We start from the raw sequence: 26,959 nt of genomic DNA on the forward strand, positions 1-26,959 counted from the left end.
AATAATAAAGAACCAGCGCACAAGTGATATTAATCTTTTCACAACTCGAATATTTAACCTAAAAAGTTTGTCGGAATCTTAATAATTTGATATTCATGTAGTTGTTTTACTGCTAATTAAAATATTATATATATAGTTTGGTACCAACTTGTTAACCTAGTACAAGTTTCATATTTGTGTCACATCATCATTACAATACCCTTTCCTAAATCCGATTTCAAAAAAAAAAATATATCGTTAGACCTAACGTCCACCTCCACGGTCGTTAATCCAAATTATATTTTATATTTCCTGTATTCGAACAGAAGGTACCAAATGTTACTAAGAAGTTATCACTCTTTAAATATCATGAGAAAAAGAAAAAAGGTGATGTTTTTTTTATTAGTTAACCAGACTAGTTGTGTTTTTTTTGTTCTTGCTTTTTGTTTATGGTACATTCGCATTTATGCATCGTTTATATATTTTCTATATGCTTGTTGTATAATCATGATATTAATGTTTATACAAGTAGCTAATAAACATTTACACAAATACTATATGTGTATAGTGTATATATATATATATATATATATATATACAGCTCACTTTTTGTCGAGAATATTACCTTTTACCACACAAAAAAAACACATGTTCTGGTAATTAAGAACTTATTCAAGACAACCTCATTTTTTTTTGTCATCAAGACAACCTCTGTTAACTTTAAACTCAATCGAATAACATTGAAAAGAAAACTCACTAAATTTAAATAGAGAAACTTAGGATTATGATGATATATAAAACAAAGATTTAACATTTATTCAATATAGAAAAAGTGTTTTACTCAAAACGAAACCGTTGTTTATTTACAAAATATTTTAGATGCATTACAACAAATAAACTATCAACTCGTTCTAGCAAGCGAAACTTTTATTGCTATACATTGACCGAGAAAATTCATTTTTTTCTAGCTGTATACTAAAAGTCGAATACTAAGATAAATAAATTAGATGATGAAAAAAAACTATGCCATCAGCCCATCACTCATTAACTTTATTTATAACATAGAAAAAAACAACGTCTAATAAAAAAGAATGAAGAACTCAAGTCTCAACGTACAATTCAAAAAACAAAACAAAACAACAAAAAACTATATATAAGCAACCCAAGAGATGTCTTCATGGCCTTTCGTAAAGGACGATATATCACTCTGGTAAAAAGCAAAGCTGAAATCATTTTCTAGATCGCATGTCCGCTCCACAAGATTTTGTTATGCAACTTCTTCTCTTCTTCTTCTTTTTTTTCTTTCTTATAAAACGACCGCGCACAAGAGATTGAAAAACAGAAGAACTGTGTGCGATAAAGCAGTAAATTTCTCCGCATCAAATGGTATTTTAAGGAGCACCTGGAGGGTTTTTGTGTCCAATACCTTGACTAGGACCTTGGTGGGTTGGTCGGAATGCATCTTGTTCTATGTTTTTGAAGCGGTTGATCTTGTGGTACCACACAAAATCATCCTTAGGCGGCTCAGGTGGTGACCACGAAACAACTGGTGCATGTCGAGCTGCTTTTGTATTCTCAAAGTGTACTTGTATCACCAAAAGAACTATAAGAAAGCGAAACAAAACTGTGATTGAACAACCGCGAGACACCATCACTTGACAACTTTCTGTTTTTGTGAGGATCTTCCTTTAAAAGCGTATGTCTTTCTTCTCTTAAAAACAAGAGAGAAGTGTGCAATTTAAGAAGGATCGAATGGTAGAGGACCCCACAAAACCATATGACTCGATGCTGAAGACTAATGTTTGAATATCGACACTAGGTAGTTTTTTTTTTAATAATTAGCTTTCTCGTTTTATGGGTTGGTGTAGCCGTCGAATAGCCCCCTTTTAGCAGGATTAGAACATAGTATCGTTTCGCCTAATCAAATGGAAGTAACTAAAAAATTTGCGCTTGTAAGAAATCGATGTCTAGACCTAAACCAAAATGACTCCAAGTACTCTTTCTAAAATGGAAACCACTAAATTACTAGCACATGGTTTCTGTATTAGGTAATTCATAAAATAAGAGTGCACACATAAGTTAAGGACCTCTTTTGAAGGTGTGTGAGAGGTGTAAATGTAATTATGACTTGACCCTCATATTTATTGTCGAGTGTCTACATAGGGTTAGGAAAGCTACAAAAAGAAGACATGCATCTATTGTTTACCAAAAAAGAAGCGTGAAACACTAAAACTGGTTTTAAATATACGTAATCGACTTGAAATTTATATGTATATATATTTGTAGAACAATATAATTTTATGTTGTATGTCATTTAAGATTGAGCTAGGTAAAGAACCTCTAATATTTATCAAAATAAATATCCCCTAGTGTAATCAAACTAGCTGATCCTCTGTATTATTTAATATTTACACATGGAACGTTGGCCGTCGTATTATATACTTTGTATTGTATGCTTTAGTTTTTGGCTTGAAATGTACAGTGTATTTAATTTGCCCTCGAATATTTACCAAAAATGGAAGATTCTATGCTCCTCGATACATCTTTTCTTAGCCACTCACTGAAAGAAACGCAGGCATTGTTCTTGATAAGACAGCCCTATAATATCTTTTCTTGTATTAGGTTCTTGTGTTACCTATATTTGTTTATATTTCTTTAATCAATTAAAAGCTCTATTTCTCCGCTAAACCTATCAATTAAGCATTTTTTGATATAACTAACTTCTCGTGTATGTTATTTATAGGAAACACAATATAGTGTAGAAACCAAAGATCTTGAGATATAAAACACTTTTGATATGGAGTCATTGATCTAAAATATTTATCTGCGGAATGAAGTTCGGCTGATTTTGAATCTTGTCAAACACCAAAACAAATTTGCAAACTAGCTCATCTTGATTAAATTTGTTTGTTTGCTCAAAGTTGCAAATGTGCTGCCTGCGTGATGCACGAAATTCACTTCTATTCATTTGGACTTTCATTATCGCGGACTCTGTATATGTGTTGCATACTTACATATATATGCATGCAGATACTTCTGAAATTCGGCGTTTAACTTATTTATCTATATATAAACTCGATCACCATCGAATAAACTTTGGATAAATTGACCAAGCGCATCCTATAGTAAATTAGTTTCACCACAAATATTCGAATAGATAGTTTTCCAAGAATCACATATTTTTTTTGTCAAATATGTATAGAGTTGTACACAGGCTATTATATACTTTACTTTGAGATATGAAAGTTTTTTTTTTTTTTTTTTCTGGTAGTATACTCTCTATAAAGAAAAAGGCGAAAATAATTAAATTAAAGGCAGATTAATTATATAAAAAAAGGACAACATCATGCGAACTTTGAATTCCAACCAGTCAGAATATAAAGGAGTTCCACCAGTCACCATCACTAAGATTAATACTTTTTCGTTTAAGGAAACCCTTACCTCAAATGGGTCTATTCAAGGAATCATCAACATAATTAAAAAAAAAAAGCTAAGAACTTAGTCGCAAGACATATCGACCATTTATTCGTTTCATGTACTTTTTATTCCATGAAAAGACTACTTATATATTTAATTTCGAATCTTACATAATCAGTCAGTAAGTGTATTCTCTTTAATCCTTCGCAATCAAACCTTAATTAAGTTTATTTCACACGTTATGGAAAGCAAAGAATAACAAAAGTAATATTCTTACCTATCTTTTTTAGTTGGAAAACTTGCATTGTGTAACGTATTCAAACATTTTCGAAATGGTTTATTGGTTTTTGTATATAATTAATTTGGGTTAAACTGATATATTTTATGAGATAAATATAGAATCTCATGTGCTTATACAAAGCAACTATATTAATTTTGTTAACCGTAAGTTACAAAAACAGTGGTCGGAGGAAATCAGGAAAATAAAAAGAGAGAAAAGAGTCTACACAATGGGCCAATTATTATAAGTAAATGATAGTCATGAAAGCCCATTTCAGAAGAAGATCTTTTGGAAATGAGAATAGTGCTCTAGGCTCACTGGTCCTTTTTACTATTGGTATAGAAACTGTCAAAGCCCAACAGGTTTAAACTAGCATTTCAGGCGCTGTAATTCTTCTGCAGTTTGTTTGTATAAACTTGGAATATGGATGGGTTAAACACTGATATTTCTTCACTCGTTTTGTCTCACATACTGTTCGATGCTTAACACAGGTCTTAAAAAGAAACTGGGTTTGATGTCTCAAATCTACTCAAGAAAGAAAGATATCTTGAGTTTGCATCGAGACAGAAAAGAGTACGACTATACATAGCTGCTGGGGTAGTAGCCTGCAGAGAATACAGATTTTGAACCACGTACAAGGAACCAAATCAGTGTATGTATCTAACTATTAACCTTGTGGTGTGATCTTGTCCTCTTAGGTATTGTGGAATCCTTGTAGGAAATGTCATGGCAACTCATTAGTCATCTTGAACCAAATGAGATGATACATGATGGTCTCAAATTGGACATGGTGGCACCTTTTGTTTCGTGAGTGGCTTTCAATTTATCTCCATAGAAATTGTTTAATTTTCGTTATTGGTGCCTGTCAATAAAAATTACAAACATATGCAGAGCGTTGGATTCGTGGATCGTTGAACATCCTATTGAGAGACAGGGCCAGCCTCCTAATTGTATGACATCGTCTCTTTCACAATATACTCATTAAATGAGAGGTTGAGATTTGACTTATTTGCTTTATACAGCCTGCACAGTGTGGAAGACCCCTCTAAAGACTGAACTGGGGACAGCAACAATGGGAATCTGACCATCCTCATGACAGTACCTGGAAAGAGTCTCAGAAGCTTCAAGTTCAGTACGCAGCTTGACCAGTCTTTCAGTCATATAGCCATAGGGGTTGAATTAGTGTCCATCTTCCCATTGTGATTAACGTTCTGATTTAGCATGCACCTTCGAATTAAGTGAATCTATTACCATGTGACCAAGCCATTGCATTACTAATATAAGCATATCACATTTCCCTTTTCTCCGTGCCAACTGAATTTGAATTATTTTCCCTCAACTTAATCACATGTTTTCCTCACGGCCAAAAGTACTCTCAGTGTTACATGATTACCACAACAAATGATTTAAACTTTGAACTTTTGAAGTTATCGAGCAACATGGCAAATCCTGGTCCTATATGACATAACATGAGTTCCTCTGCCTATTGTAAAATTAGGAAACACAAAACCAAAATGATTATATCTGGTATTATAGTGTGGTGTATAACATATACTCACACAAGATATGCTCTTAAGATGATAAATGTCTAATCTTCCAAGTCCCAATTTTGAAAACGTTGATATTAATTTCCCCTCAACCCCACTAGCCTCAAATTAAATTAGCAGCCTTAGTGTGAAATTAAAAGATAGCTAATGAATTGCATTTCAGACTTTCACCTCCCCACTCACGTAGCTATAACTCCTTACCGTTTCAAATCTCTTCACTTCCCCAATTTTGTTGTGTATAAAAACCTCTTCTCCACTTCACTCTTTCCACCACAAACTTTCTAAAACTAATCAACAATGGCAACCCAAATTCTTCTCTGTTTCTTCCTCTTCTTCTCGGTGACTCTCTCTTCATCGGGTCACCCAAAAAACTTCAGTGTTGAGCTGATCCACCGTGACTCTCCCCTTTCCCCAATCTACAACCCACAAATCACCGTCACTGATCGCCTCAACGCTGCTTTCCTCCGCTCAGTCTCTCGTTCCCGCCGCTTCAACCACCAACTATCCCAAACCGATCTCCAATCCGGTTTAATCGGAGCAGACGGCGAGTTTTTCATGAGTATCACCATCGGTACTCCACCAATAAAGGTTTTTGCGATCGCTGACACAGGAAGTGACCTAACTTGGGTCCAATGTAAGCCTTGTCAACAATGTTACAAAGAAAACGGTCCAATCTTCGACAAGAAGAAATCCTCTACTTATAAGAGCGAGCCTTGTGACTCACGTAACTGCCAGGCCTTGTCCAGTACGGAACGGGGATGCGATGAATCCAACAATATATGCAAGTACCGTTACTCTTACGGTGATCAGTCGTTCAGCAAAGGAGACGTTGCCACGGAAACTGTCTCTATTGACTCTGCTTCAGGGTCCCCTGTTTCTTTTCCTGGTACTGTCTTCGGTTGTGGCTACAATAACGGTGGTACCTTCGACGAGACTGGTTCTGGGATTATCGGTCTAGGTGGTGGTCATTTATCACTAATCTCCCAGCTCGGTTCGTCGATTTCGAAGAAATTTTCTTATTGCTTGTCTCACAAGTCAGCTACCACGAATGGCACAAGCGTCATAAACCTAGGCACTAACTCGATTCCTTCAAGTCTAAGCAAAGACTCCGGCGTGGTATCAACTCCGTTGGTCGATAAAGAGCCTCTTACTTACTACTACTTGACGCTTGAAGCCATCTCCGTCGGGAAGAAAAAGATTCCTTACACCGGAAGCTCGTATAACCCAAACGACGACGGAATACTCTCGGAGACATCTGGAAACATCATCATCGACTCTGGAACGACACTGACCCTCCTCGAAGCTGGTTTCTTTGACAAATTTAGCTCGGCGGTGGAGGAATCAGTGACCGGAGCCAAGCGCGTGAGTGATCCACAAGGGCTTTTGTCTCACTGTTTCAAATCCGGAAGTGCAGAGATCGGTTTGCCGGAGATAACGGTGCATTTCACGGGTGCAGATGTGAGGCTGAGTCCGATCAACGCATTCGTGAAACTGAGTGAAGACATGGTTTGCTTGAGTATGGTTCCGACCACCGAGGTTGCCATCTATGGGAACTTTGCTCAGATGGATTTCCTAGTTGGGTATGACTTGGAGACGAGGACGGTGTCGTTTCAACACATGGATTGCTCTGCGAATTTGTGATTTGACGGCGTCGTATCGAGCTTATTTTATATTGTCCATGATAATCATTTGTTTGTTATGGAGATGTAAAATCAGAATCAAAGCTTAAAAATTATCCTTGCTAGTAAAAATAATTACCTTCTTTCTATATTGATCTTCTCATCGATATTATATGATTGGTTTCAACTAGTTCCGAAGTACACAACATGTATAATAAAACTTAAGAAAGCAAACAAGAAAGTATTATGATAGAGAAATTATTCAGATTCTTAGGAACAGTGTTTCTACAATGGATGGTCATATACATTTTAATCTCATGATCAGATCAATTGAGGCGTGTCACCAATCTACCAATTCAAAGTAAAAAAAAAAAAAAAAAAAGGTACCGACTATGAATGGCTCGAGAACTTTGTACTGTAAAACTGAAAAGGAACTCTGAAAAGAGAAGGCAGACAGACTTTGTGAACGTGAGATCAATCGGAGCTGGAGTCGTAGAAGTCGCTGGGGCAAGGAGTCATAACTTCGGATTCAAGTAACTGGACGACTCTGTGCATTGTTGGCCGCTCATCTGGACTTGACGACACACACTTTGTTGCTATTGATAGAAGTGCGTCGAGACTCTCTCTCTCCACTCCTTCACAGCTTAGATCAACAATCTCCTTTGCCCGGTTTTCGCTGATTAAGAAGTTTAGCTGCAAGATTATAAAAAACAAAATTTAAGCTTTTACTAGTCAATATTATTATCTAAGCTGGATCTCGTTATGCTTACCCAACCAACAATGTTAAAGCCTTTCTCGATGAATGAGGCATCCGTGGGAAGTTTACCACTCAAGACTTCAAGAACCAAAACCCCGAAGCTGTAAACATCGGTTTTCTCAGTCGCTCTACCGCTTTGCATATACTCTGCAAAAAACACTCATTATGAGTTCACGGATTTAGGTCCTAACAGATAGTAACAACAAGTAATAAGCATTGTTATTACTGTGTAATTGAGTACCTGGAGCCAAGTAACCGAATGTGCCTGCAACAATGGTTGTAATATGAGATTCTTCGTCCTCTAACAACTTGGCAAGCCCAAAGTCTGATACCCGAGCCTCCAGATTTCCATCCAGTAAGATGTTGCTTGATTTTATATCACGGTGTATAATCCTAGGAGAACAATCATGATGCAAGTATGCCAACCCTTTTGCCGCTCCTATTATGATATTAACTCGCGAATCCCAATCCAGCTGCTCGCCTCTCTCTACACATTCAAAAATTTCACTTAATAGAATCATAATTCTCCGTTAAGGAAACCCGTAAATATGAAGTTGAGGGTTTACTATGTAGAGCTTCATCAAGGCTACCACCAGGAAGGTAATCATATAGCAGAAGCTTTGATGTGGGTGAATTGCAGTATCCACGTAGATTCACAAGGTAACGATGTTTGATGCTCCCAAGAATCTCAAGCTCCCTTTCAAAAAACCGATCAAAACCTTCATTTAACTTAACAATTCTTTTCAGCGCAAAAACATTGCCATCGTCCATAGACAGCTTGTACACTGTGCCAAAGCCTCCACAGCCTATTATGTGCTCTTCATTAAGAGATTCCAGTTTCTTGATAATGTCTTTGGAAGCGTAGGGCAAATCTCCATGGAACATCACTATAGACGCACCTGGATAGAAAAAATCGTCTCTTATGGTGTCAAGTTTTGAGAGAAAAATATAACTCTTAGAGAGAATATCTACAATATGAGTCAGCATGGCTCACCTCCACCGACATCTATCACAAGGCTTTTACTCTCAACTCTACCAAGCTTTTTATAGAGAAAGCATCCCCAGAAACACATGAGCGCCACTAGGAGCAGCCCACCCACAGTAGCTGAAGCACTTATAAGCAGCCTTTTAGGGTTATTACCTCCTTGGCCTATAACACGGGAGAAACCAAAAAGCAAACTCATTTCACGCCAAATACTACAGATTTCTCAAAAATTAAGTTATAATCCATATATCCTGACAAGAAATTGATTAAAACACAGTTGCTTTACCTGTTGGAGACCCAGAAGCTGTAGAATTTCCACTGTCATTGCACACAATATCGATTTGTTTTCCACACAAGTTACGATTTCCGTTGAAGCTGCAAGAGTGATTCAACAGTTTACGACTTGGTTATTTTCAGCTACACTGCTGCAAAGCTAGTAACAGGGTGCTATCGTACACAACGTCACAAAAAAAATTATAACTGCTTTGCCAGATCAACCGTAGAAAGATTTATCAACCATAATTTACAAAAATTTGGTTGGGGAAATGGGTATATATAAATTATACTTACGAGTCCCTCGAGAGTCTAGCGAGTAGGCCGTCAGAAGGTATTTTTCCCACCAGGAAATTGTTTGAGACATTGCTTCAAAAGAAGATCAACATAGTTAGTAACATTGACACTCATATATCTACAGGACTGCAAAATAAAATACGCAAGTTAGAGATTAGCAACTCACAATTTAGTAAGCCTTTTCAACTGCCCAAGTGAAGCAGGGATAGCTCCATTGAGATTGTTGTTTGAGAGGTCCCTTCATAAATGAGAGTCAAAAATCATAGTAGTTCAGAAGAATGTAGATGATATGCCCATTTAATATGAAAGAAGCCTAGCATAGATTTACAATTCTCATCATCATATTTGAGAGTTTTTCACCCGGAAAAAATAACACAATACGTGATTAAATATAAGTTATGTCAAACTCCCTATAATTTTTAGGGTTCACCACGACTGTAGAAATAAGTACTTTCGAAAACATTATGTTGTTGCTGCATGGAAGATCAGAAGAACCTCTTGTAGTTCACAATATAATTATAGAGGATACTAAATGGTGAGAGTAGATAGCAGAACAACAAATAGCAGATCCTAGAGAGGCTAAGAAAACAAATCCACTTGGAAGAACGAGGAAAAAAACCACGTACAGGTTTTTCAGCCCGGACAGGTTTCCTATTTCACTTGGGATTGTCCCAGTGATGTAATTATTCTGCAAGTATCTGCAAGGAATAAAAGGACAATAAATTATAAAAGATTCACAACGATTCTTGTCAACTAGCTAAACTTGTGACTGAGTTTATCATCACTCACAAGACGCATCAATATTATGCACCAACTATATAGAAGCAAATAAAGAAAAACACTAGTAATTGTTAGGAAATAATATAAAATTTGGAAAAACAAAACGAGAATTCGATCAGCAATGAAGTGTAATCACACTAATCAGCATAAGTATTTGGGAAAGCCCTTACATTCCCTCTAATGCCGTGCAATTTCCCAATGAGGCAGGTATTGATTGATATAACGCATTGTTGTGAAGCATTCTGCAATGACATGGGAATACACATACAATGAGTAGTAGAGCATATGCTAGACATCAATAATATTAATTAAAAGGTTAGGAGCACATACAAAAGCCTTAACTGATCCAGCTTTCCAAGCTCAGGGGGTAAAGGTCCCCTTAATTTGTGATAAGTAAGACTCCTGCACACAAGAAACTTCAGGAACCGACAAAAGATGCACCACATACTGAAGAAAAAAAAAGAATTTAAACTAAAGAAATTTTAAACTTACAAGGCTATAACTCTTTTTGTTTTTGCATCACAGGTCACTCCTTTCCAGTTACATGGATCAGGATCCTCTGGTCTCCACAGACCAATAACACCATCAGAAGCCAAAACTCCATTTCTAAAACTCAAAAGCGCCTCACCTGGAGAAAAAAAGGATTTAATCCCTTCAGCAATCTGGGCGGAGTAAATGGTGATCATGACTTGTCAAAGACAAAATATAGAAGAGATTAAAGACACATATCGCTGTATACCATCAGGACTAATTGCTTCATTTTCATTCGTTAGTGCAGAGAGAAACGAGATCAAAAGAAACCATGAGCAGCAGCGCTTCATTAGACAGATGCCCATTATGGCACCGTTCAAGCATAATATAGCTACTGCCAATCATCTGAAAGAACAGCCTCCGGAATGCAACACTCGTAGCATATACTCAGCTGCTCCGTGACGCCCAGTCTATCTTCAAGAAACAAAAAGAGACTCCTGAAGTTAAATAAAATAATGTCATTAGACCGTACAACAATAACAGCTGACCCTCATTTGAAACTCTATCAAGCCTCGATCTTCCAATAATCAGACAACCAAATCCTCAATTACAAATCAAGCGTTCCACAACATCGATGCACAACATTTGCATGGTCTCATTAACAATTACAGCACCCAGAACAGTGAGATTATCTAATCGGATCAAATCCACCTCCCAAATTTGCAAAATCAGAAATCGAACCTTCAGAATAAAACCCCAACTCATTATTTAAAGAGGAGCTCGGATAGCTAAAATCGAACTTAAATCACGAAATTCGGAGGACATCATTGCAATCACAGCACAAGAAGAACTGAAGAGTCAACAAAACCATTCAATAATCTAAAAAAACGAAATCGATTCGCCGATAACTCAGACCAAAATCTCACTTCCCCCAAAAAAATGGCGAAAGAGAATGGGAATTTACACGAACCTCAAAATGGATCCGCGAGGAGGAAGATGAAGATGAAGAATAAGACAGAGGAAGAAGACGCAATTGAGCTGTAAAGCAATGTCTTAACTAACAACTTTTTTTTTTTTGTTGTTGTTGTGATTTATGAGAGAGTGAAGAGAGAGAAAGTAGAGTGTGCAGTGGAAATGTGAGATACTTTGGAGAAGGAATCGGCTAGTTACGAGTTTACGACCAATGAGAGAGGAGAAGTGGAGACCACACGTGCCGATCATGACTTATTACACGTGTCGACCGACGCATTGTATAATGCCAGAACTGGACAAGGGCTTGTTGGGTCAGTTAAAACATCGTTATTGCGTGGGCCTACTAAAGCCCATTGTTATTTATTTGGAAGCGTACTGTACTTTACTATCTTTAGGGACAATTCTTGTATTTTCAGCTTTAGCGGATCTTATTCACCTAAATCAAACAAACAAGTGTACTTAAAAATGGAACAAACAATGGACTGATAATCATTATTTCATTTGCTTTTATAATAGAAATCAAAATATTAATATTGGATTCAATCTTTCCACGTAACTTCTTGTTTTGGTAATTTCATCTATGATTCTTATAAATTTGGTACCATTGTAAAAATATGGCTTAAATTTGAGTTGTTGTTTCATGTGTTAGCAGTAGACAAGAAAAGATATCTGGAGATAGAGAGTTACATCACCTAAGACATGAGGATGGAGATGGAAAAGGTGTAAGGTGTGGTGTGGCTTAAATATTCTTGTACTAATTATCAATCAAAGTTTGTTTGAAATTTGAGTATTTGTATTCTGAATTTGAATTAGATATTTCAAATATATTAAAATCCAAAGCGAAATCAGATCCTAGCATAAATATTTAGGATATTAAAATAATAAATTTTAACTAGTTTTTAAATCATAAAATACACAATGTTTTTGAACTTCCATAATCAAACTAATAAATCCATTTTGGTTTACGTGTCTAGTTTTATAGAAAATGACTATTTATTTGTATTTTATAGAAGAAAAGATAATCCAATAAGTAAGTAATAATAACTCATGATTTTGTTGATTTTTTAAAATAAATATTTTTATAACTAAAAATGAGTTATTCATTTCAAAATATTACTTTATTTTCTTAGAAATTAATAGATTGTTAATGTAAATATATTTTGAAAATATTTACAGAACCAACAATAGGAAAATTCAGTACTGTTAATCATTTCCTAAAATAGTTTGAAAATGCCGATCTCTCCACGTGGAGAAAGCAAAAGAAAAACGCTCGTTTTAAGATTTGAAATAATCGCGCGTGTAAACATTTCCAATCAAAACGCGCGTGAAGGGTTTTTAACAAAAAAATTACACCACCGATTTAAACGTAGAAACCAAAATTCCCCCACTCTCTCTCTCTCATTACGCTCCACCCTACTCTTCTTTTTTGTCCTTCTCTCTCTCTCTCTTGCCGGCACTAACAACACGAAGAAATTTTTTTGAAAAGAGAGAGAAAGTTTCCAAGAGACCGTACGAAGAAAAAAAAAACTTGGTATAGATCGATAAGATCGATACCGTCGGAGAGATAATTTCGTGGAGTAATGTCGACGGAGGATGAGAAGTTATTGAAGGAGGCGAAAAAACTTCCTTGGGAGGATCGGCTTGGGCATAAGAATTGGAAAGTTAGGAACGAAGCTAACGTCGATTTAGCTTCTGTTTTTGATTCGATTACTGATCCTAAGGACCCTCGTCTTCGCGATTTTGGTGAGTTTCTCTACCTCGTTTTTTTATTATTATTATGTTAGGGTTTTTGTTTTTGAAGCTCAGATCTGATTAGGGTGGTTTATATCGGTGTGGATCTGTTTTGAATTTGGATTGTTGAGTGGGAATGTGATTGGTCTAGGGTTCCATTTTGCTTTACTTTTGATTGAATTTCTGATTATTATTTTTTATTCGCAGGTCACTTGTTTAGGAAGACGGTGGCAGATTCTAATGCGCCGGTGCAAGAGAAAGCGCTTGATGCATTGATTGCGTTTTTGCGAGCAGCCGATTCAGATGCTGGAAGGTATGGTGTTGTTTATTTTTATTGCTTTAGAAATGGGCAGAGTGGAGTGTTCGTTTGCATGTGAATAATTAGTTTGTTTCTGCTTTTGAAGGTATGCAAAGGAAGTTTGCGATGCTATTGCGCTCAAATGCCTTACGGGTCGGAAGAATACTGTGGACAAGGCGCAGGCTGCTTTCTTGCTTTGGGTAGAATTAGAGGCCGTCGATGTTTTTCTGGTATGTCATTCATTCTATGTTTTTGCAACACTGCTAGGGTTATCTAGACACATACGGTTAACCCTTGCACTCTGATGTATAGGTTCACCATCTAGCCATAGAGTTACTTGCTAGATTGCTGATACTGGTATCTGAAACTAGATAGGTGAGCTGACATAGAAATGAAAGTGCTTTATAACCCAGAATTCAACCATATACTGATCTTAGAAGGAGTGACGTAGAATATAGCATTGTGGCTCTTTGTCCAGTTCTGTGTTATGCTAGGTATCTAGTGTGGCATAGGAAAAGAGCAATTTAAATAACGATGACTGACAGATGTCCTGAGCATCCTGTGTTCAAGGTCAAGAAACAGAATCAACTTTCTGGGGTCTGTTCCTATAATCACCCTCTTCAGTAACCAACATTTCCAGTTTTGAGTTGTTGTCACCGTGTCTCAAGCTGTTGGACTTCTGCTATGAATAATACTTATTTCTGAAGGAGAAAGGAATCTAGATACCTTCTTTATTGTTGTTTTCAAGATATCTACCATAGTGTTTTGTTCAAAACATCATTTCCTTCAGAAGTTTTAATTCACTTCCCAAGTATAAAGTTGCAATAACTCTACTTGATATGCATTGTTTCAGTCATTTCAATTTTCAACTGCCAACAAGATATATATTGGGAGACTGGGAGTTGTATAGTTTATAGGATAACATCGTTTTTATACATGCTAACAGATTTGGCATGATTGTAGGATACGATGGAGAAAGCTATAAAGAATAAAGTTGCAAAGGCTGTGGTACCTGCAGTAGACGTTATGTTTCAAGCTCTAAGGTCTGTTTTCAACTCCTTGTTAGTTTTCTCCATTGGTTCATGAAATCTTTTATCTGAAATATCGACGCTACTTTATTTCTACCTTAGTGAATTTGGATCAAAAGTTATTCCACCTAAAAGGATTTTAAAGATGCTTCCTGAACTTTTCGACCATCAAGATCAGAATGTCCGTGCATCTGCCAAAGGAGTGACTCTTGAGCTATGCCGTTGGATTGGAAAAGACCCTGTAAAGTCTATATTGTTTGAAAAAATGAGGGATACGATGGTAAGATTTATGTTGAGCCGCACATTTGCAACTTAGCTATGCTGCCAAGTTGATATGAACTGGATTAAATCCTCTTGATTTTTCTTGGAATTGGAAAACTGAAACAGGGGTTTCTAGTCATAACAGATAGATAGATGATAGATCCCATTGCGGATAAGAACCACACCTTACCTGTAAATTCTGCCCATGATTTGCGTTTTTCTTTAATCAGTGGAAGAAGTTACACTTGAATTTTTATTTATTCTCTTGTGCTTTGTTGCAAACCCTAATATTCCGTTTCATTGTTACTATGTAAGAAAAAAGAGCTGGAGGCTGAGCTTGCCAATGTTACAGCGGGTGCCAAGCCTACTCGAAAGATAAGGTTACTACCACATACGATAATAATTGTTTAATTTTCCTAATTATTCATTGGCACATACATCTAATATATTTTGACATTTATTGGTAAGGTAAAACCAGATCCAGTTTCACCGTAATTCAGCCTATGCTTTGTGAATACTCAATGTGCCTCTGTCAAATTTCTGAATAATTGAATTGATATGCATGAGTATTTCTTTTTGGTTTCAAGACCTTTTTCTAGCCTGTGTGAATTTTAAAGTTGAAAAAGTAAAGCTGCAATGAGATTATTTCTGTATTTGGCTTTCAAGATCTGAGCAAGACAAGGAACCAGAGGCAGAAGCTAGTTCTGATGTTGTGGGTGATGGGCCCAGTGAAGAAGCTGTTGCTGACGGTAAGTAGCTTGTACCTCAATGAATTGTTCTTCATCAAGTAATAATGAGAAGTCTGCTTACATTGTTTTTTCTTTTATCTACCCGTACTATCAGCGCCTCAAGAAATAGATGAGTATGATCTTATGGATCCTGTGGACATTTTGACACCTTTGGAGAAGTCTGGGTTCTGGGACGGAGTGGTGAGTTTTGATGCTTAATGCACATTTTACTATGTTTTATTTCTTGTGGTTGTCTTTCACTGAAAGAACTTTTTTATACTATACCACTTACTTCTCATGTTGATTGCATGTGGCACATTACACTAACTAACGATGTATCCCTTATAGAAAGCTACAAAGTGGTCCGAACGTAAAGAAGCTGTTGCAGAGCTAACAAAGCTTGCTTCGACTAAAAAGATAGCTCCTGGTGATTTTTCAGAAATTTGTCGGACTTTAAAGAAGGTAGTTAACTTTCCATGATAAGAAGTTTAGGCAGCATTGATTATATGTATATGTTATAATCCTTGTTATGTTTTATTCCGTAAGTGGAATATTATCTAATTGGTGATGATGCAGCCTGCAAACATCTGTGCTTATTGATTAATCTGAAGTTCGAAGTTCATGCGTTTCAAAATGTTTTCTGGTCGCAATCATAGTTTGTGGATGCTGCTATTGTTCAGGATTCAATACTGCATAACTAATTTTGCTTTCGTTTTGATAATATTTGTAAATATTTCCAATTGCAGCTTATCACGGATGTGAACTTGGCCGTTGCAGTTGAAGCTATTCAAGCCATTGGAAATCTTGCATGTGGTTTAAGAACACATTTCTCTGCTAGTTCACGGTTTATGCTGCCTGTTTTACTTGTGAGTCATGTAGCATCTTTGATCGAAAAGTATAATTGGAGGAAGACGCTTCCAGTCTTATGAGTGTTAATACTATTTCTTAGATATTAATGGGCTTAAGTAGCTGACTTGGTTTTAGTCCAGGAATTGATACAAAATTGCTGTCTGTTTGTTCCTTGAACAGGAAAAATTGAAAGAGAAAAAGCAATCAGTCACAGACCCACTTACACAAACGCTACAAACAATGTACAAAGCCGGGTGTTTGAATCTTGTTGACGTTATAGAAGGCAAGAGTCAGTTTATCTTGGATTTTATTTTATGAAGCTCTACTGATTTGCTTATGATTATCTTTTTTAGATGGCGACCAATTTTGCTTAAGCATCTGTCTTTCATCAGTTTCCAATCAACTTTACTCTCTTTTGCAGATGTGAAGACAGCAGTGAAAAACAAAGTTCCACTTGTGCGTTCTTCAACTTTGACCTGGTTGACATTCTGCCTTGAAACAAGTAACAAAGCTCTTATTCTAAAGGCTCACAAAGAATATGTCCCTTTATGTATGGAGGTTAGTTTTCTTGCGCCAAATGGCTCCTAATAATACTTTGACTGAACTTTAAAGCATGGCACTGTTAGATTAGCTATATGCAACAAGTTAGTGCTAAAAAGACAGACAACGTATGTCATGTTGCAGTATTATGATTAGTTGGTGTAGCGAAAGCCTGGAGTTTTGATTGCAGTTACCCCTTCTAAGTTTGAAATTAATCAATGGTTTGAACTTATAACTTAATTGGATGCCTGAAATTTGTAATGATGTAGTGTCTCAACGATGGAACTCCTGATGTGAGGGATGCAGCATTTTCGGCTTTGGCTGCAATAGCTAAGGTATTAATTTTATATTGTGCTTTGTAACAGCAACCTTTTTGCGTTGTTGTCTGTGGTACATTAATGTTGTACACATGTTAGAATATGTGGATAAATGAGTATCGTTTACTTCATGTTTTACTATTCCCGTTTGTTTATTATCTTTTGGTTATTTTAGTCTGTAGGTATGAGACCTTTGGAAAGGTCGTTGGAAAAACTTGATGATGTTAGAAAAAAGAAACTTTCAGAAATGATTGCAGGCTCTGGTGGTGGTGACCAAGCTGGTACAAGCTCAGGTTTGTGGACTTTTCGTACTCGTTAGCTAAACATCAAGTTTTGTTTGCGGGGGTTTTCCCATTCTAATTGGATGCTCTTTTCATATTAAAGTGACAGTTCAGTCTTCAGTTGGGAGCACAGCCACAGGGGTACGCTTCTATCTATATCTTCAGGGTCAAATAATATTTAGTTCTATAAAACGTTTTCTCTTCCCCTTTTGATGGGATAAGGGTAGGGCATCTGGGATGTGGAGATGTAGCTGGTATTAGATGCCTTGTCTTTTCCCATCGTGTTGTCTAAGAGTTTGAATGGGTTTTATGTCTTGTATCTATTTGCCTAGTCGCTCTTATAACATTAGTGTCTCCACAATCGTTATACCACTTCAAAATTTATGCAGAACTCAGACGCTTCCTTTGTAAGGAAATCAGCTGCAAGCATGTTGAGCGGCAAAAGACCCGCTCCTTCGGCTGTGAGTTTTTTCATACTTTTTCTTTTGTGGCTGTTGAATCCTGCAATCATTTGGGGTTTCATGACACTTGCACGCCTTTTCCTTTTCTCTTTTGTTCTCAATTCCACTATGACTTGGACGTCACATTGTATGTTAACATTTTATAGCAGGCGAGCAAGAAGGTTGGGACTGGCAAACCGGGTGGAGGCAAAAAAGATGGATCTGTAAGGAATGAAGGTTCAAAATCTGTTGAACCACCTGAAGATGTCGAGGTACATAGAAATATAATTATAAATGGTTATGTGATTTACTATGTCCTTCTTCAGACTTTGATGGTATTAATATCTTATTCTTCTTTGCATTTTAGCCTGCCGAGATGGGTCTTGAAGAGATTGAAAACAGATTAGGTTCTCTTGTGAAACCAGAAACTGTATCTCAGTTAAAGAGCTCTGTTTGGAAAGAAAGACTTGAAGGTTTGTTAAAGGCCTTGAGGACTCTTTTATTCTCAAATACTGTTATCTTCATCATTAGTTCTTACTTCCTTCTTTGTTCATTTCTTTTTGCGTTTTGCTTGGGTGGTTAATCTCATTTTAAGTGGTTCATCATCAAATTTTACCACACATAGGATAAATCTGTTGCGCAAGGTTCCTGAATTGATATTAAAGCTCTATTTCATGTTGCCTCTTATTGCTTCAGATCAAAGCTGCATTAGCACATGTCACAGAATCTCTTTGCTAGCTCTTTAAAAAAAAAGTATTTATCAGTTTGGTGATTTTTTGCATTATATTGCCGTGCAGCAACTTTGGCTTTGAAAGAAGAGATAGAAGGTCTACAAGAACTAGACAAGTCGGTGGAAATCTTGGTCCGGTTGCTGTGTGCTGTTCCTGGTTGGAATGAGAAAAATGTGCAGGTATGCTCTAATTCTATCTAAAATCTTCTTATTTGTAGTTTTAAGAATTGATTTCCCCCAAAATATTTAAAGAAGTACATGAGCATATTACTTGAAAATGCAGGTTCAGCAACAGGTCATTGAAATCATCACTTATATATCTTCGACTGCAGCGAAGTTTCCTAAGAAATGTGTCGTACTTTGTATTACCGGTTAGTATCATATGAAGAAATACCTAGTTTCAGTTGATGAATGCTATTTTCTGACCTCAGTTGTTCTCTTTTGAGAATTATTTCTTTTCTAATTTGCCTGATTTTTCTATTAATTCATTAGGCACTAGTGAACGAGTTGCAGATATAAAAACAAGAGCCTCTGCTATGAAGTGCCTTACTGCTTTCTGTGAAGCAGTTGGTCCTGGATTTGTTTTCGAGAGGGTATGTGCTGGTTCGGTCAACTTTCTTTGACTTTCATTTTATTCTGATCATAATGACATATGGCTTTTGTTTGTAGCTTTTCAAAATCATGAAAGAGCACAAGAATCCCAAGGTTCTTAGTGAAGGCTTGTTATGGATGGTTTCGGCAGTTGATGACTTTGGTGTCTCACTTTTGAAACTTAAGGTTTTGAAGATTTTTCTACTTGGAAATTCCCATATCCTGATTTCCCTGTTTATGTAACTGCAGTATCTAGGTTATTAATATTATGACCCAGGAGACTTTTGTGTTCATTTGGCAGGATTTGATAGATTTTTGTAAGGATGTTGGGCTGCAATCTAGTACAGCTGCCACCAGAAATGCTACAATTAAACTCTTGGGTGCTTTACACAAGTTTGTTGGTCCAGGTGGCTACGAATTCCTTTAAGCTGGTTCAGCTTTGTCTAAATTCTGTTTGGTAGAATAACTTATCTTAACACTGAATCAAACTTATGTTTTTCTGTTTTCAGACATTAAAGGGTTTCTTAATGATGTCAAACCTGCACTACTAAGTGCACTTGACACCGAATATGAGAAAAACCCTTTCGAGGTACAGTTGTGTGGATTGCCTTGATTTGTCTAGTTCTTGTTTTTCTTGCTGTACTTATATTATGTTCATCAGGGGACTGCGGCTCCAAAGAGAGTTGTTAAGACGTCAGTTTCAACATCAACATCTTCTGGAGGGTTGGATAGCTTACCTAGAGAAGATATCAGTACCAAGATTACACCTAATCTCCTTAAGGGCTTTGAGAGTCCTGATTGGAAGGTGCTCTTGAAATTGGAAGTCTTCTTTTGTTGTCTAAACCTATCAATTTCTTTGCGGAAATTTATTTGAAGCTGTAGAGTTAAAATTGAGTCTTTTAAACTTTTGTAGATGCGTTTGGAGTCAATTGAAGCTGTCAATAAAATTCTGGAAGAGGCTAATAAACGTATCCAACCAACTGGAACTGGTATGAAGTCAGAAATTTCCCCCATAATTCTCTCATTCTCTGTTATTTTAGATTTATCATACCAATGTTAAGTCACGATTCCTTATTGTTTATATGAACCCTTCCTGTTCAATAGGAGAATTATTTGGTGGTCTTCGAGGACGTCTGTTGGATAGTAACAAAAATCTTGTTATGCAAACATTGACTACTATTGGAGGTGTTGCAGCAGCTATGGGACCAGCTGTCGAGAAGGCGAGCAAGGTTGGTTATACATGTCATGCATTGAAAATAGTATGTACACTGTAATCATAGTATCACTGTCTGCCATTTTTACCAAGTACTTGAGTTATCTACCTCAGGGAATTCTGTCTGATGTTCTGAAATGCCTCGGTGACAACAAGAAGCACATGAGAGAGTGTACCTTGGCTGCTCTTGACTTGTGGCTTGGTGCTGTGCATCTTGACAAAATGGTTGGTGATAATCTTTTTGAGCCATGTCTTCGCTTGTTGATATAATTTCGTTGACTTCAAATATTTTTTATTCTGTTAATGCAGATTCCTTACATTATAATAGCCCTAACAGATGGGAAAATGGGAGCAGAAGGTCGTAAAGATCTTTTTGATTGGTTGACAAAACAACTTACTGGATTAAGTGACTTTGTGGATGCCATACATTTACTAAAACCTGCGAGCACTGCAATGACGGTGACTCATCTAAAAATGTTATACCGTCTTATCAGTTTCCAACAGTGATTACGACTGTTTGTAATGATTTCAATTTGTTATGCTTCAATGTATCTTTCCAGGACAAATCAGCAGATGTGAGAAAAGCAGCCGAAGGATGCATTTCTGAGATCTTGAGAGTCAGTGGACAAGAAATGGTAGATATCCTTGGGTTAACTTGTTCTATTCAGGGCTAGAATTCAATATCTGATTAGATGTCTGTATTTGTCTCAGATTGAAAAGAATCTTAAAGATATCCAAGGCCCAGCATTAGCTCTTGTGCTTGAAAAAGTAAGACCAGGATTCGTTCAAGGTACCTCTCCATGATCTGGTTGTCTGATTAGCATGTTTTCTCCTCGTTGTTTGCTTTTTTCTGTTCATGCTAATGATGTTGTTTTCAGAACCATTTGAATCATCAAAAGCTATGGCGGGGCCAGTGTCAAAAGGTGTTACAAAGATTTCAAAATCAACTTCTAATGGTACCTTAAAGCAAGGAAACAGATCAGTAAGTTTCTGTCTCCTAACATTTTTTTTGTTTTCAATTTATATTATCTGACTTGTTTTGTGTTTCTGAAGAGAGCCGTACCAACAAAGGGCTCAAGTCAAATTACGTCTGTCCATGATATAGCTATCCAGTCACAGGCTTTGCTAAATACTAAGGACTCCAATAAGGTGGGATGAGTTTTCCAAAGGTTTACAAAATATTTCCACAGGTATTGTATAGGATGATGTAAGGTTGATTTTTGTGTGTTTAATCTGCAGGAGGACAGGGAGAGGGTGGTGGTTCGTAGAATTAAATTTGAGGAGCTGCGACCAGAACAGATTCAGGATCTTGAGGTTTGTTTTCTAGAGCATTTAACCAATGTTGGGTGGTTGTTGGTGTTATAACCAATGTTGGGTGGTTGTTGGTGCAGAATGATATGATGAAATTTTTTAGGGAAGACTTGCAAAAACGGTTGTTGAGTCCCGACTTCAAGAAACAAGTAGATGGGCTGGAAATCCTACAGAAGGTAGCAGCTATCTTATGTTAGAATGCGGATATCTTGTGTTGGAATCTTATTCATCTGCTAGATCTTTGTAATTTTCTTTAAAGTATTCTTCTTCCTTCTCACCACAGGCACTTCCATCTGTTTCGAAGGAAATTATAGAAGTATTAGATGTACTTCTCAGGTGGTTTGTGTTGCAATTCTGTAAATCCAACACAACCTGTCTGCTAAAGGTAATTTGTAATGAATCTTCTGCTATTGTAGTTCATGTTTGACACTGTTTTTCTTGCAAGAACAATGAAATTTATTTGCTCTGGGTAAGAATAGGTGCTTGAGTTTCTTCCAGAACTTTTCAACACATTGAGGGATGAGGAATACTGCATGACGGAAGCAGAAGCTGCAATATTTCTGCCTTGTTTAGCGGAGAAGGTTAGGCATCTGATATTAATCCAATTTCCTATGGTGTTGGCCTCTTTCTAATCATTCCCGTTTATCTTTCTGTTTTAGAAAAAGATTGGTGCTTCAGTGTCTTTATATTTAACTCCTTGTCCTTGGTGCAGTTGGGGCATAACATTGAAAAAGTAAGAGAAAAAATGCGGGAGCTGATGAAGCAGATCATTCAGGCATATTCTGTAGGAAAGACGTATCCCTATATTTTGGAAGGTTTACGTTCCAAAAACAACCGGACGAGGATAGAGTGTACTGATCTCATAGGATATCTACTCGAGACTTGTGGAACTGAGGTAGTAGCAAGACTTGACAAATTATCTGATAGTCCTGTACTCCTGTTCTGTTTGAATTCTAATATGCCTTTCTAAGCAGATAGGTGGACTACTTAAATACTTAAATATCGTTGCAAGCTTGACAGCAGAAAGAGATGGTGAACTCAGGAAAGCTGCTTTGAACACCATGGCTACTGGTTATCAGATTCTTGGTAGGACATGAAATTCATGAGCTATTGCGAAGTTATAGTGGAATTTTCTCAAAACATGCTGCCATGTCTCGCAGTGATTAGTGCACAATTTTGGCTTCTCAACGTTTCATAAAAACCTGGAATCTAACTATGATTTTGAAACGAATGTCGCACTTGGTTATCCATTCCCTTGAGAGAACTATTTGCACTCGTTTCTTATTGTTTGGCTTGTTATTGCAGGTGCTGACATCTGGAAATATGTTGGGAAGCTTACAGATGCTCAAAAGAGTATGATTGATGATAGATTTAAGTGGAAAGTAAGCTCAAAATATGAACCATTTTTCTGCTTCCGTCTTGTATTTTTGAGTTTTATTTTCATAGTTTTGCCTGCATCAGGCCAAGGATATGGAGAAAAGAAGAGAAGGGAAACCTGGGGAGGCACGAGCAGCATTAAGGCGTTCTGTTAGAGATAGCGGGTGCGTAGGTTACAGCATTAAGATGTTTTGGTAGCGACTTATTTGTACTTAGCATTAGCAATTAGCTGAAAGTGGAAGCCAAAAAGATAATCACATAAATTCCAAGGCCTAATAATGCATTTTAGAATCACAAAATTATTTTAATGTTGTTTTTTGAGTAATCAGGAGCAGAAAAGGAGTCTATGATGGGTTTAGTGTCTATAATTTATGACTTTCTGTTTGTTTCCAGACCTGAGGTGGCAGAGCAAAGTGGTGACATTTCTCAAACAGTCCCTGGTCCTTTATTTCCAAGGTAAACATATACATAAGATTCTGGTGTTCACGTGGCTTCTATACACAACTCAATCTTTTTGCCCTCCCAGGCAAAGCTATGGTATTTCCGAACAAATGCTGGAGAGGACCCCGGTACCTCGGACAATTGCTGGAGTTAATGGCCCTACAGACTGGAATGAGGCTTTAGACATCATTATGTTTGGTTCTCCAGAGCAGGTATCTGGCTTATGTGGTCCGATCTTGATATTATTTGTTTTGTTTGTTATGGAATAGCTTGTTCTGTTTTTAAGGTAACAAAGAAATTTACTTGATATAGTTATAGTAATTCAGTTATCTAGTCAGTAACAAAGACTTGGTTGTGAGGGGACGTTGACCATACTTATCACTTAACAGTTTTGTCATTTGAAAACTTAGGTGATGCATATTTGAAGATCCTGCAAGTGTTGGTTTGTTTTTTATTTTCTTTTTTTTTTGTTTTAATGTGTTGCAGTCCGTTGAAGGGATGAAAGTTGTGTGTCATGAGTTGGCACAGGCTTCTAATGATCCTGAAGAGAGTGCAATTGATGAACTTGTGAAGGATGCAGATGGGCTTGTTTCATGCTTAGCAAATAAGGTTTGCCTGAATAAACTTTCTTTGTCCATTTGTCATGAAGAACTACTTCCAATAATAGTTTTTGCTGACCACCACTTAATTATTTTTGTTTTCTGTTAGGTTGCCAAAACATTTGATGTTAGCTTGATGGGAGCTTCATCGAGGTCGTGTAAATATGTTTTGAACACACTTATGCAGGTAACTTCGTGTGAATTAGTGATGCTGCTCTTCTTCATTAGCTGGCTAGCCCACTTAGATTTGTTTGTGAAGTTCACTACTCATAAGTATGTATTTTTGCAGACATTCCAAAATAAAAAGCTTGCCCATGCAGTCAAAGAAGGGACTCTTGAAAGCCTTATAACAGAGCTCTTGCTTTGGCTTCTGGATGAAAGAGTTCCACGCATGGAAGATGGGAGTCAACTTCTTAAAGCTCTGAATGTTTTGATGCTTAAGATCCTGGTCAGATATTCGTTCCATGCTAAAGGTTTTCATCATATGTGGCTATGAAGTTCTCTGACTTCATTATTTTTATTTCTTGTTTTATTTAATTCAGGATAATGCAGATCGGACATCTTCGTTTGTGGTGCTTATTAGCTTGCTACGTCCTCTAGATCCATCTAGATGGCCTTCACCTGCTACGGCTGAAGTTTATGCTGTCCGGAATCAGAAATTCTCTGATTTGGTAGTTAAATGCCTTATTAAACTTACAAAGGTATTTTAGGACAATCATTGTTCACATAACTCAAGTAGTTGTTACGTACAGCCCTACTGTCTATTATGCAACACTTGCCTTTCCTACTTGCTACAATCACAGTGTCAAATTGTTTAGTATTGTATATCTGATAATTGCTTGTCCTTGTTAAGCTCCTCCAAAGCACCATATATGAAGTTGATCTTGATAGACTTCTTCAGAGTATCCATGTATATCTGCAAGATCTGGGAATGGAAGAGATACGTAGGAGGTACATCTCTTTAAATGCACTCTTAGAAATTTTGCAAATCTATGTCTGTTTATTATGTGGAGATTTTTCGTACTTGGCAATACTAATGCATTCTCGGTTGGTATTTTTTCCAATGAAAAGAGCTGGGGCAGATGATAAACCTCTGAGGATGGTGAAAACTGTTCTACATGAACTTGTTAAGCTCCGCGGAGCCGCAATTAAGGGCCACTTGTCTCTTGTCCCTATTGACATGAGGCCACAACCCATCATTCTCGCTTACATCGATCTAAACCTTGAGGTGAGACCTCCTTAGTCGTCTAACTTCATGTCCAGAAATTTTGACAAATTTGCTGAAGCTGAGGGTTTGGTCAAAGAGCGCATCCAAACTATTTGCTGTTTTACTATGTTTTGAGAAATTTAGACGCCATTGGTAGTAACTATTTAAATACCTGCAGACTTTAGCTGCAGCAAGAATGTTAACTGCAACAGGTCCTGTGGGCCAAACCCATTGGACAGATTCAACAGCCAACAATCCTTCACCTCCTGCAAATTCTGCCGATGTTCAGTTGAAGCAAGAGCTTGGGGCTATTTTTAAGAAAATAGGTGACAAACAAACTTCCACAATTGGTCTTTACGACCTCTACCACATCACAAAGTCATATCCAAAGGTAATAGATATGACTATGTATTTCAAGTCTCAATGTTTCCTGTTCTTCATGAACAAACGAGCCAAATTGTATGTACTTACAACCTCATCTTAATGCTTGTAGGTTGATATATTTTCCCAACTTCAAAATGCTAGTGAAGCGTTTCGTACTTACATCAGAGATGGTCTGGCACAGGTCTGTAACTAGTCTCCTAGCTTTTTACTATGATTTCGATAAAACTCAAGTTTTTTGTCTTGAAGTTTTGCAATCGGTTCTGTAGGTTGAGAAGAATGCAGCTGCGGGAAGAACACCTTCAAGCCTACCGTTGTCAACTCCTCCCCCTTCGTCCTTAGCTCTTCCATCTCCTGATATTCCTTCCTTGTCCTCTTTAGATGTGAAGCCTTTGATGAACCCTAGATCTGATTTATACACAGACGACATCCGAGCCAGTAACATGAATCCTGGAGGTAGTTTCCTAGATCCTTATCCTTCTTTGTCCTTCCTTGCGGTGTTTATATATATCTGTTAAAAACAAACATCTTTGGCAGTGATGACAGGGACGCTAGATGCAATCAGAGAAAGGATGAAGAACATGCAACTGGCTTCATCAGAGCCAGTAAGCAAACCGCTGATGCCAACAAACGATAACTTATCAATGAACCAACAGAGCGTTCCCCCGAGCCAAATGGGACAAGAGACAGTCCACACACACCCAGTGGTTCTCCCAATGGATGAGAAAGCATTGTCCGGTCTTCAAGCCCGAATGGAGAGGCTCAAAGGTGGATCACTGGAACATATGTAGAACTAGAGACCCCAAGCTTTGGAGTCTGAAGTTACATAAGCAAATTCGCCATTTTTGTTACTTCTCTCCAATTAATGTAGTAGTAAAATACTTTTCTTTTAATATACAAACATATAAGAGAGAGCAATATTTTATGGTGAAGCGGCTAGATTTCAATGGAGTTAGTGTGTATAGTGGTGGGAGAGTCTGGGAGCTGATGGTGAGTGTGCCAGATTCTTTTTAATATGAGACAAAATATTATTCTTTCTATGCTTGTTTACATCTTTTTTTCAACCACTAGTAGAAACCTGAATATTCTCTCGACTCTGTTTAGATATGATTCTGATGTAGTTGGCATATCTTGTGTAATCCCTCCACTCTCAAATTTCTAACAATTCTTAATTTTTGGGTTGAAACGGAAGTAATATTTTGTTCTTCCATCTAACCAAAGGTCGTATATTTGCAAACCAATTGAAGTAGAAATTAACT

General features: G+C 37.1%; 4 protein-coding genes and 1 pseudogene across 9 annotated transcripts; 3 read left to right on the forward strand and 2 right to left on the reverse strand.

Annotated features, from left to right (window-relative positions):
- Positions 1-1,012: 1,012 nt before the first annotated feature.
- AT2G35612 (copper amine oxidase family protein) lies at positions 1,013-1,735 on the reverse strand. Its single transcript, NM_001336564.1, has one exon. It carries the CDS (start codon positions 1,629-1,631, stop codon positions 1,371-1,373), a length of 261 nt encoding a protein of 86 aa, NP_001318359.1. The 5' UTR covers positions 1,632-1,735; the 3' UTR covers positions 1,013-1,370.
- Positions 1,736-4,174: 2,439 nt separating this feature from the next.
- Positions 4,175-4,760, forward strand: AT2G35613 (annotated as a pseudogene). Its single transcript has 4 exons — positions 4,175-4,328; positions 4,395-4,483; positions 4,568-4,626; positions 4,699-4,760.
- A 755-nt stretch (positions 4,761-5,515) lies between these two features.
- AT2G35615 (Eukaryotic aspartyl protease family protein) lies at positions 5,516-6,958 on the forward strand. The gene has a single exon (NM_179920.2). The coding sequence runs from the start codon at positions 5,521-5,523 to the stop codon at positions 6,862-6,864; it is 1,344 nt and encodes a 447-aa protein (NP_850251.1). The 5' UTR covers positions 5,516-5,520; the 3' UTR covers positions 6,865-6,958.
- Positions 6,959-6,980: 22 nt separating this feature from the next.
- FEI2 (Leucine-rich repeat protein kinase family protein) lies at positions 6,981-11,627 on the reverse strand. Of its 4 annotated transcripts, none has more exons than NM_129116.5 (14): positions 11,376-11,568; positions 10,674-10,902; positions 10,427-10,562; positions 10,265-10,336; positions 10,105-10,176; positions 9,781-9,852; positions 9,321-9,392; positions 9,155-9,226; positions 8,871-8,959; positions 8,594-8,749; positions 8,166-8,498; positions 7,841-8,086; positions 7,613-7,746; positions 6,981-7,535 (listed from the first exon to the last, which is right to left on the reverse strand). In NM_129116.5, the coding sequence occupies exons 2-14, from the start codon at positions 10,768-10,770 to the stop codon at positions 7,317-7,319; spliced, it is 1,770 nt and encodes a 589-aa protein (NP_181105.2). In that variant the 5' UTR covers positions 10,771-10,902; positions 11,376-11,568; the 3' UTR covers positions 6,981-7,316. The 4 variants fall into 4 exon arrangements, with proteins under 4 accessions (NP_181105.2, NP_001324113.1, NP_001189684.1 ...); NM_001336565.1 differs by having other exon boundaries at positions 11,147-11,568; NM_001202755.2 differs by having other exon boundaries at positions 7,045-7,535; positions 10,674-10,879; positions 11,376-11,627.
- Positions 11,628-12,703: 1,076 nt separating this feature from the next.
- Positions 12,704-26,891, forward strand: MOR1 (ARM repeat superfamily protein). 2 transcript variants are annotated; one of them, NM_129117.5, is made up of 53 exons: positions 12,704-13,120; positions 13,316-13,421; positions 13,513-13,636; positions 14,370-14,449; positions 14,537-14,714; positions 15,011-15,075; positions 15,362-15,444; positions 15,539-15,624; positions 15,772-15,885; positions 16,170-16,289; positions 16,453-16,555; positions 16,694-16,830; positions 17,082-17,147; positions 17,305-17,422; positions 17,514-17,551; positions 17,800-17,871; positions 18,018-18,122; positions 18,218-18,323; positions 18,648-18,760; positions 18,864-18,951; positions 19,073-19,173; positions 19,250-19,357; positions 19,473-19,578; positions 19,681-19,760; positions 19,833-19,976; positions 20,085-20,160; positions 20,276-20,400; positions 20,499-20,609; positions 20,694-20,843; positions 20,945-21,019; positions 21,096-21,174; positions 21,263-21,366; positions 21,438-21,533; positions 21,624-21,698; positions 21,776-21,871; positions 21,979-22,080; positions 22,175-22,276; positions 22,408-22,590; positions 22,670-22,781; positions 23,001-23,077; positions 23,157-23,236; positions 23,466-23,528; positions 23,599-23,725; positions 24,000-24,122; positions 24,222-24,299; positions 24,402-24,560; positions 24,655-24,813; positions 24,966-25,063; positions 25,184-25,340; positions 25,498-25,710; positions 25,813-25,884; positions 25,970-26,156; positions 26,238-26,891. In NM_129117.5, exons 1-53 carry the CDS (start codon positions 12,958-12,960, stop codon positions 26,489-26,491), a joined length of 5,937 nt encoding a protein of 1,978 aa, NP_565811.2. In that variant the 5' UTR covers positions 12,704-12,957; the 3' UTR covers positions 26,492-26,891. The 2 variants fall into 2 exon arrangements, with proteins under 2 accessions (NP_565811.2, NP_001325149.1); NM_001336567.1 differs by having other exon boundaries at positions 12,765-13,120; positions 13,513-14,003.
- Positions 26,892-26,959: the final 68 nt, after the last annotated feature.

This window comes from Arabidopsis thaliana, chromosome 2 (assembly GCF_000001735.4).
Source record: "Arabidopsis thaliana chromosome 2, partial sequence".
In the NCBI taxonomy this organism is placed as follows: domain Eukaryota; kingdom Viridiplantae; phylum Streptophyta; class Magnoliopsida; order Brassicales; family Brassicaceae; genus Arabidopsis; species Arabidopsis thaliana.

What these genes read in the sequence shown, in the direction of transcription:
- AT2G35612 (NM_001336564.1), bottom strand. Translation starts at nt 1,631, where the DNA reads ATGGTGTCTCGCGGTTGTTCAATCACAGTTTTGTTTCGCTTTCTTATA.
- AT2G35615 (NM_179920.2), top strand. Translation starts at nt 5,521, where the DNA reads ATGGCAACCCAAATTCTTCTCTGTTTCTTCCTCTTCTTCTCGGTGACT.
- FEI2 (NM_129116.5), bottom strand. Translation starts at nt 10,770, where the DNA reads ATGGGCATCTGTCTAATGAAGCGCTGCTGCTCATGGTTTCTTTTGATC. An exon ending in AGCTTCTGGGTCTCCAACAG is followed by an intron (nt 8,750 to 8,870) that starts GTAAAGCAACTG and finishes CCCGTGTTATAG; the next exon opens with GCCAAGGAGGTAATAACCCT. An exon ending in CCTTGATGAAGCTCTACATA is followed by an intron (nt 8,087 to 8,165) that starts GTAAACCCTCAA and finishes TTGAATGTGTAG; the next exon opens with AGAGAGGCGAGCAGCTGGAT.
- MOR1 (NM_129117.5), top strand. Translation starts at nt 12,958, where the DNA reads ATGTCGACGGAGGATGAGAAGTTATTGAAGGAGGCGAAAAAACTTCCT. An exon ending in GCCGATTCAGATGCTGGAAG is followed by an intron (nt 13,422 to 13,512) that starts GTATGGTGTTGT and finishes CTGCTTTTGAAG; the next exon opens with GTATGCAAAGGAAGTTTGCG. An exon ending in ACACAACCTGTCTGCTAAAG is followed by an intron (nt 22,081 to 22,174) that starts GTAATTTGTAAT and finishes GGGTAAGAATAG; the next exon opens with GTGCTTGAGTTTCTTCCAGA.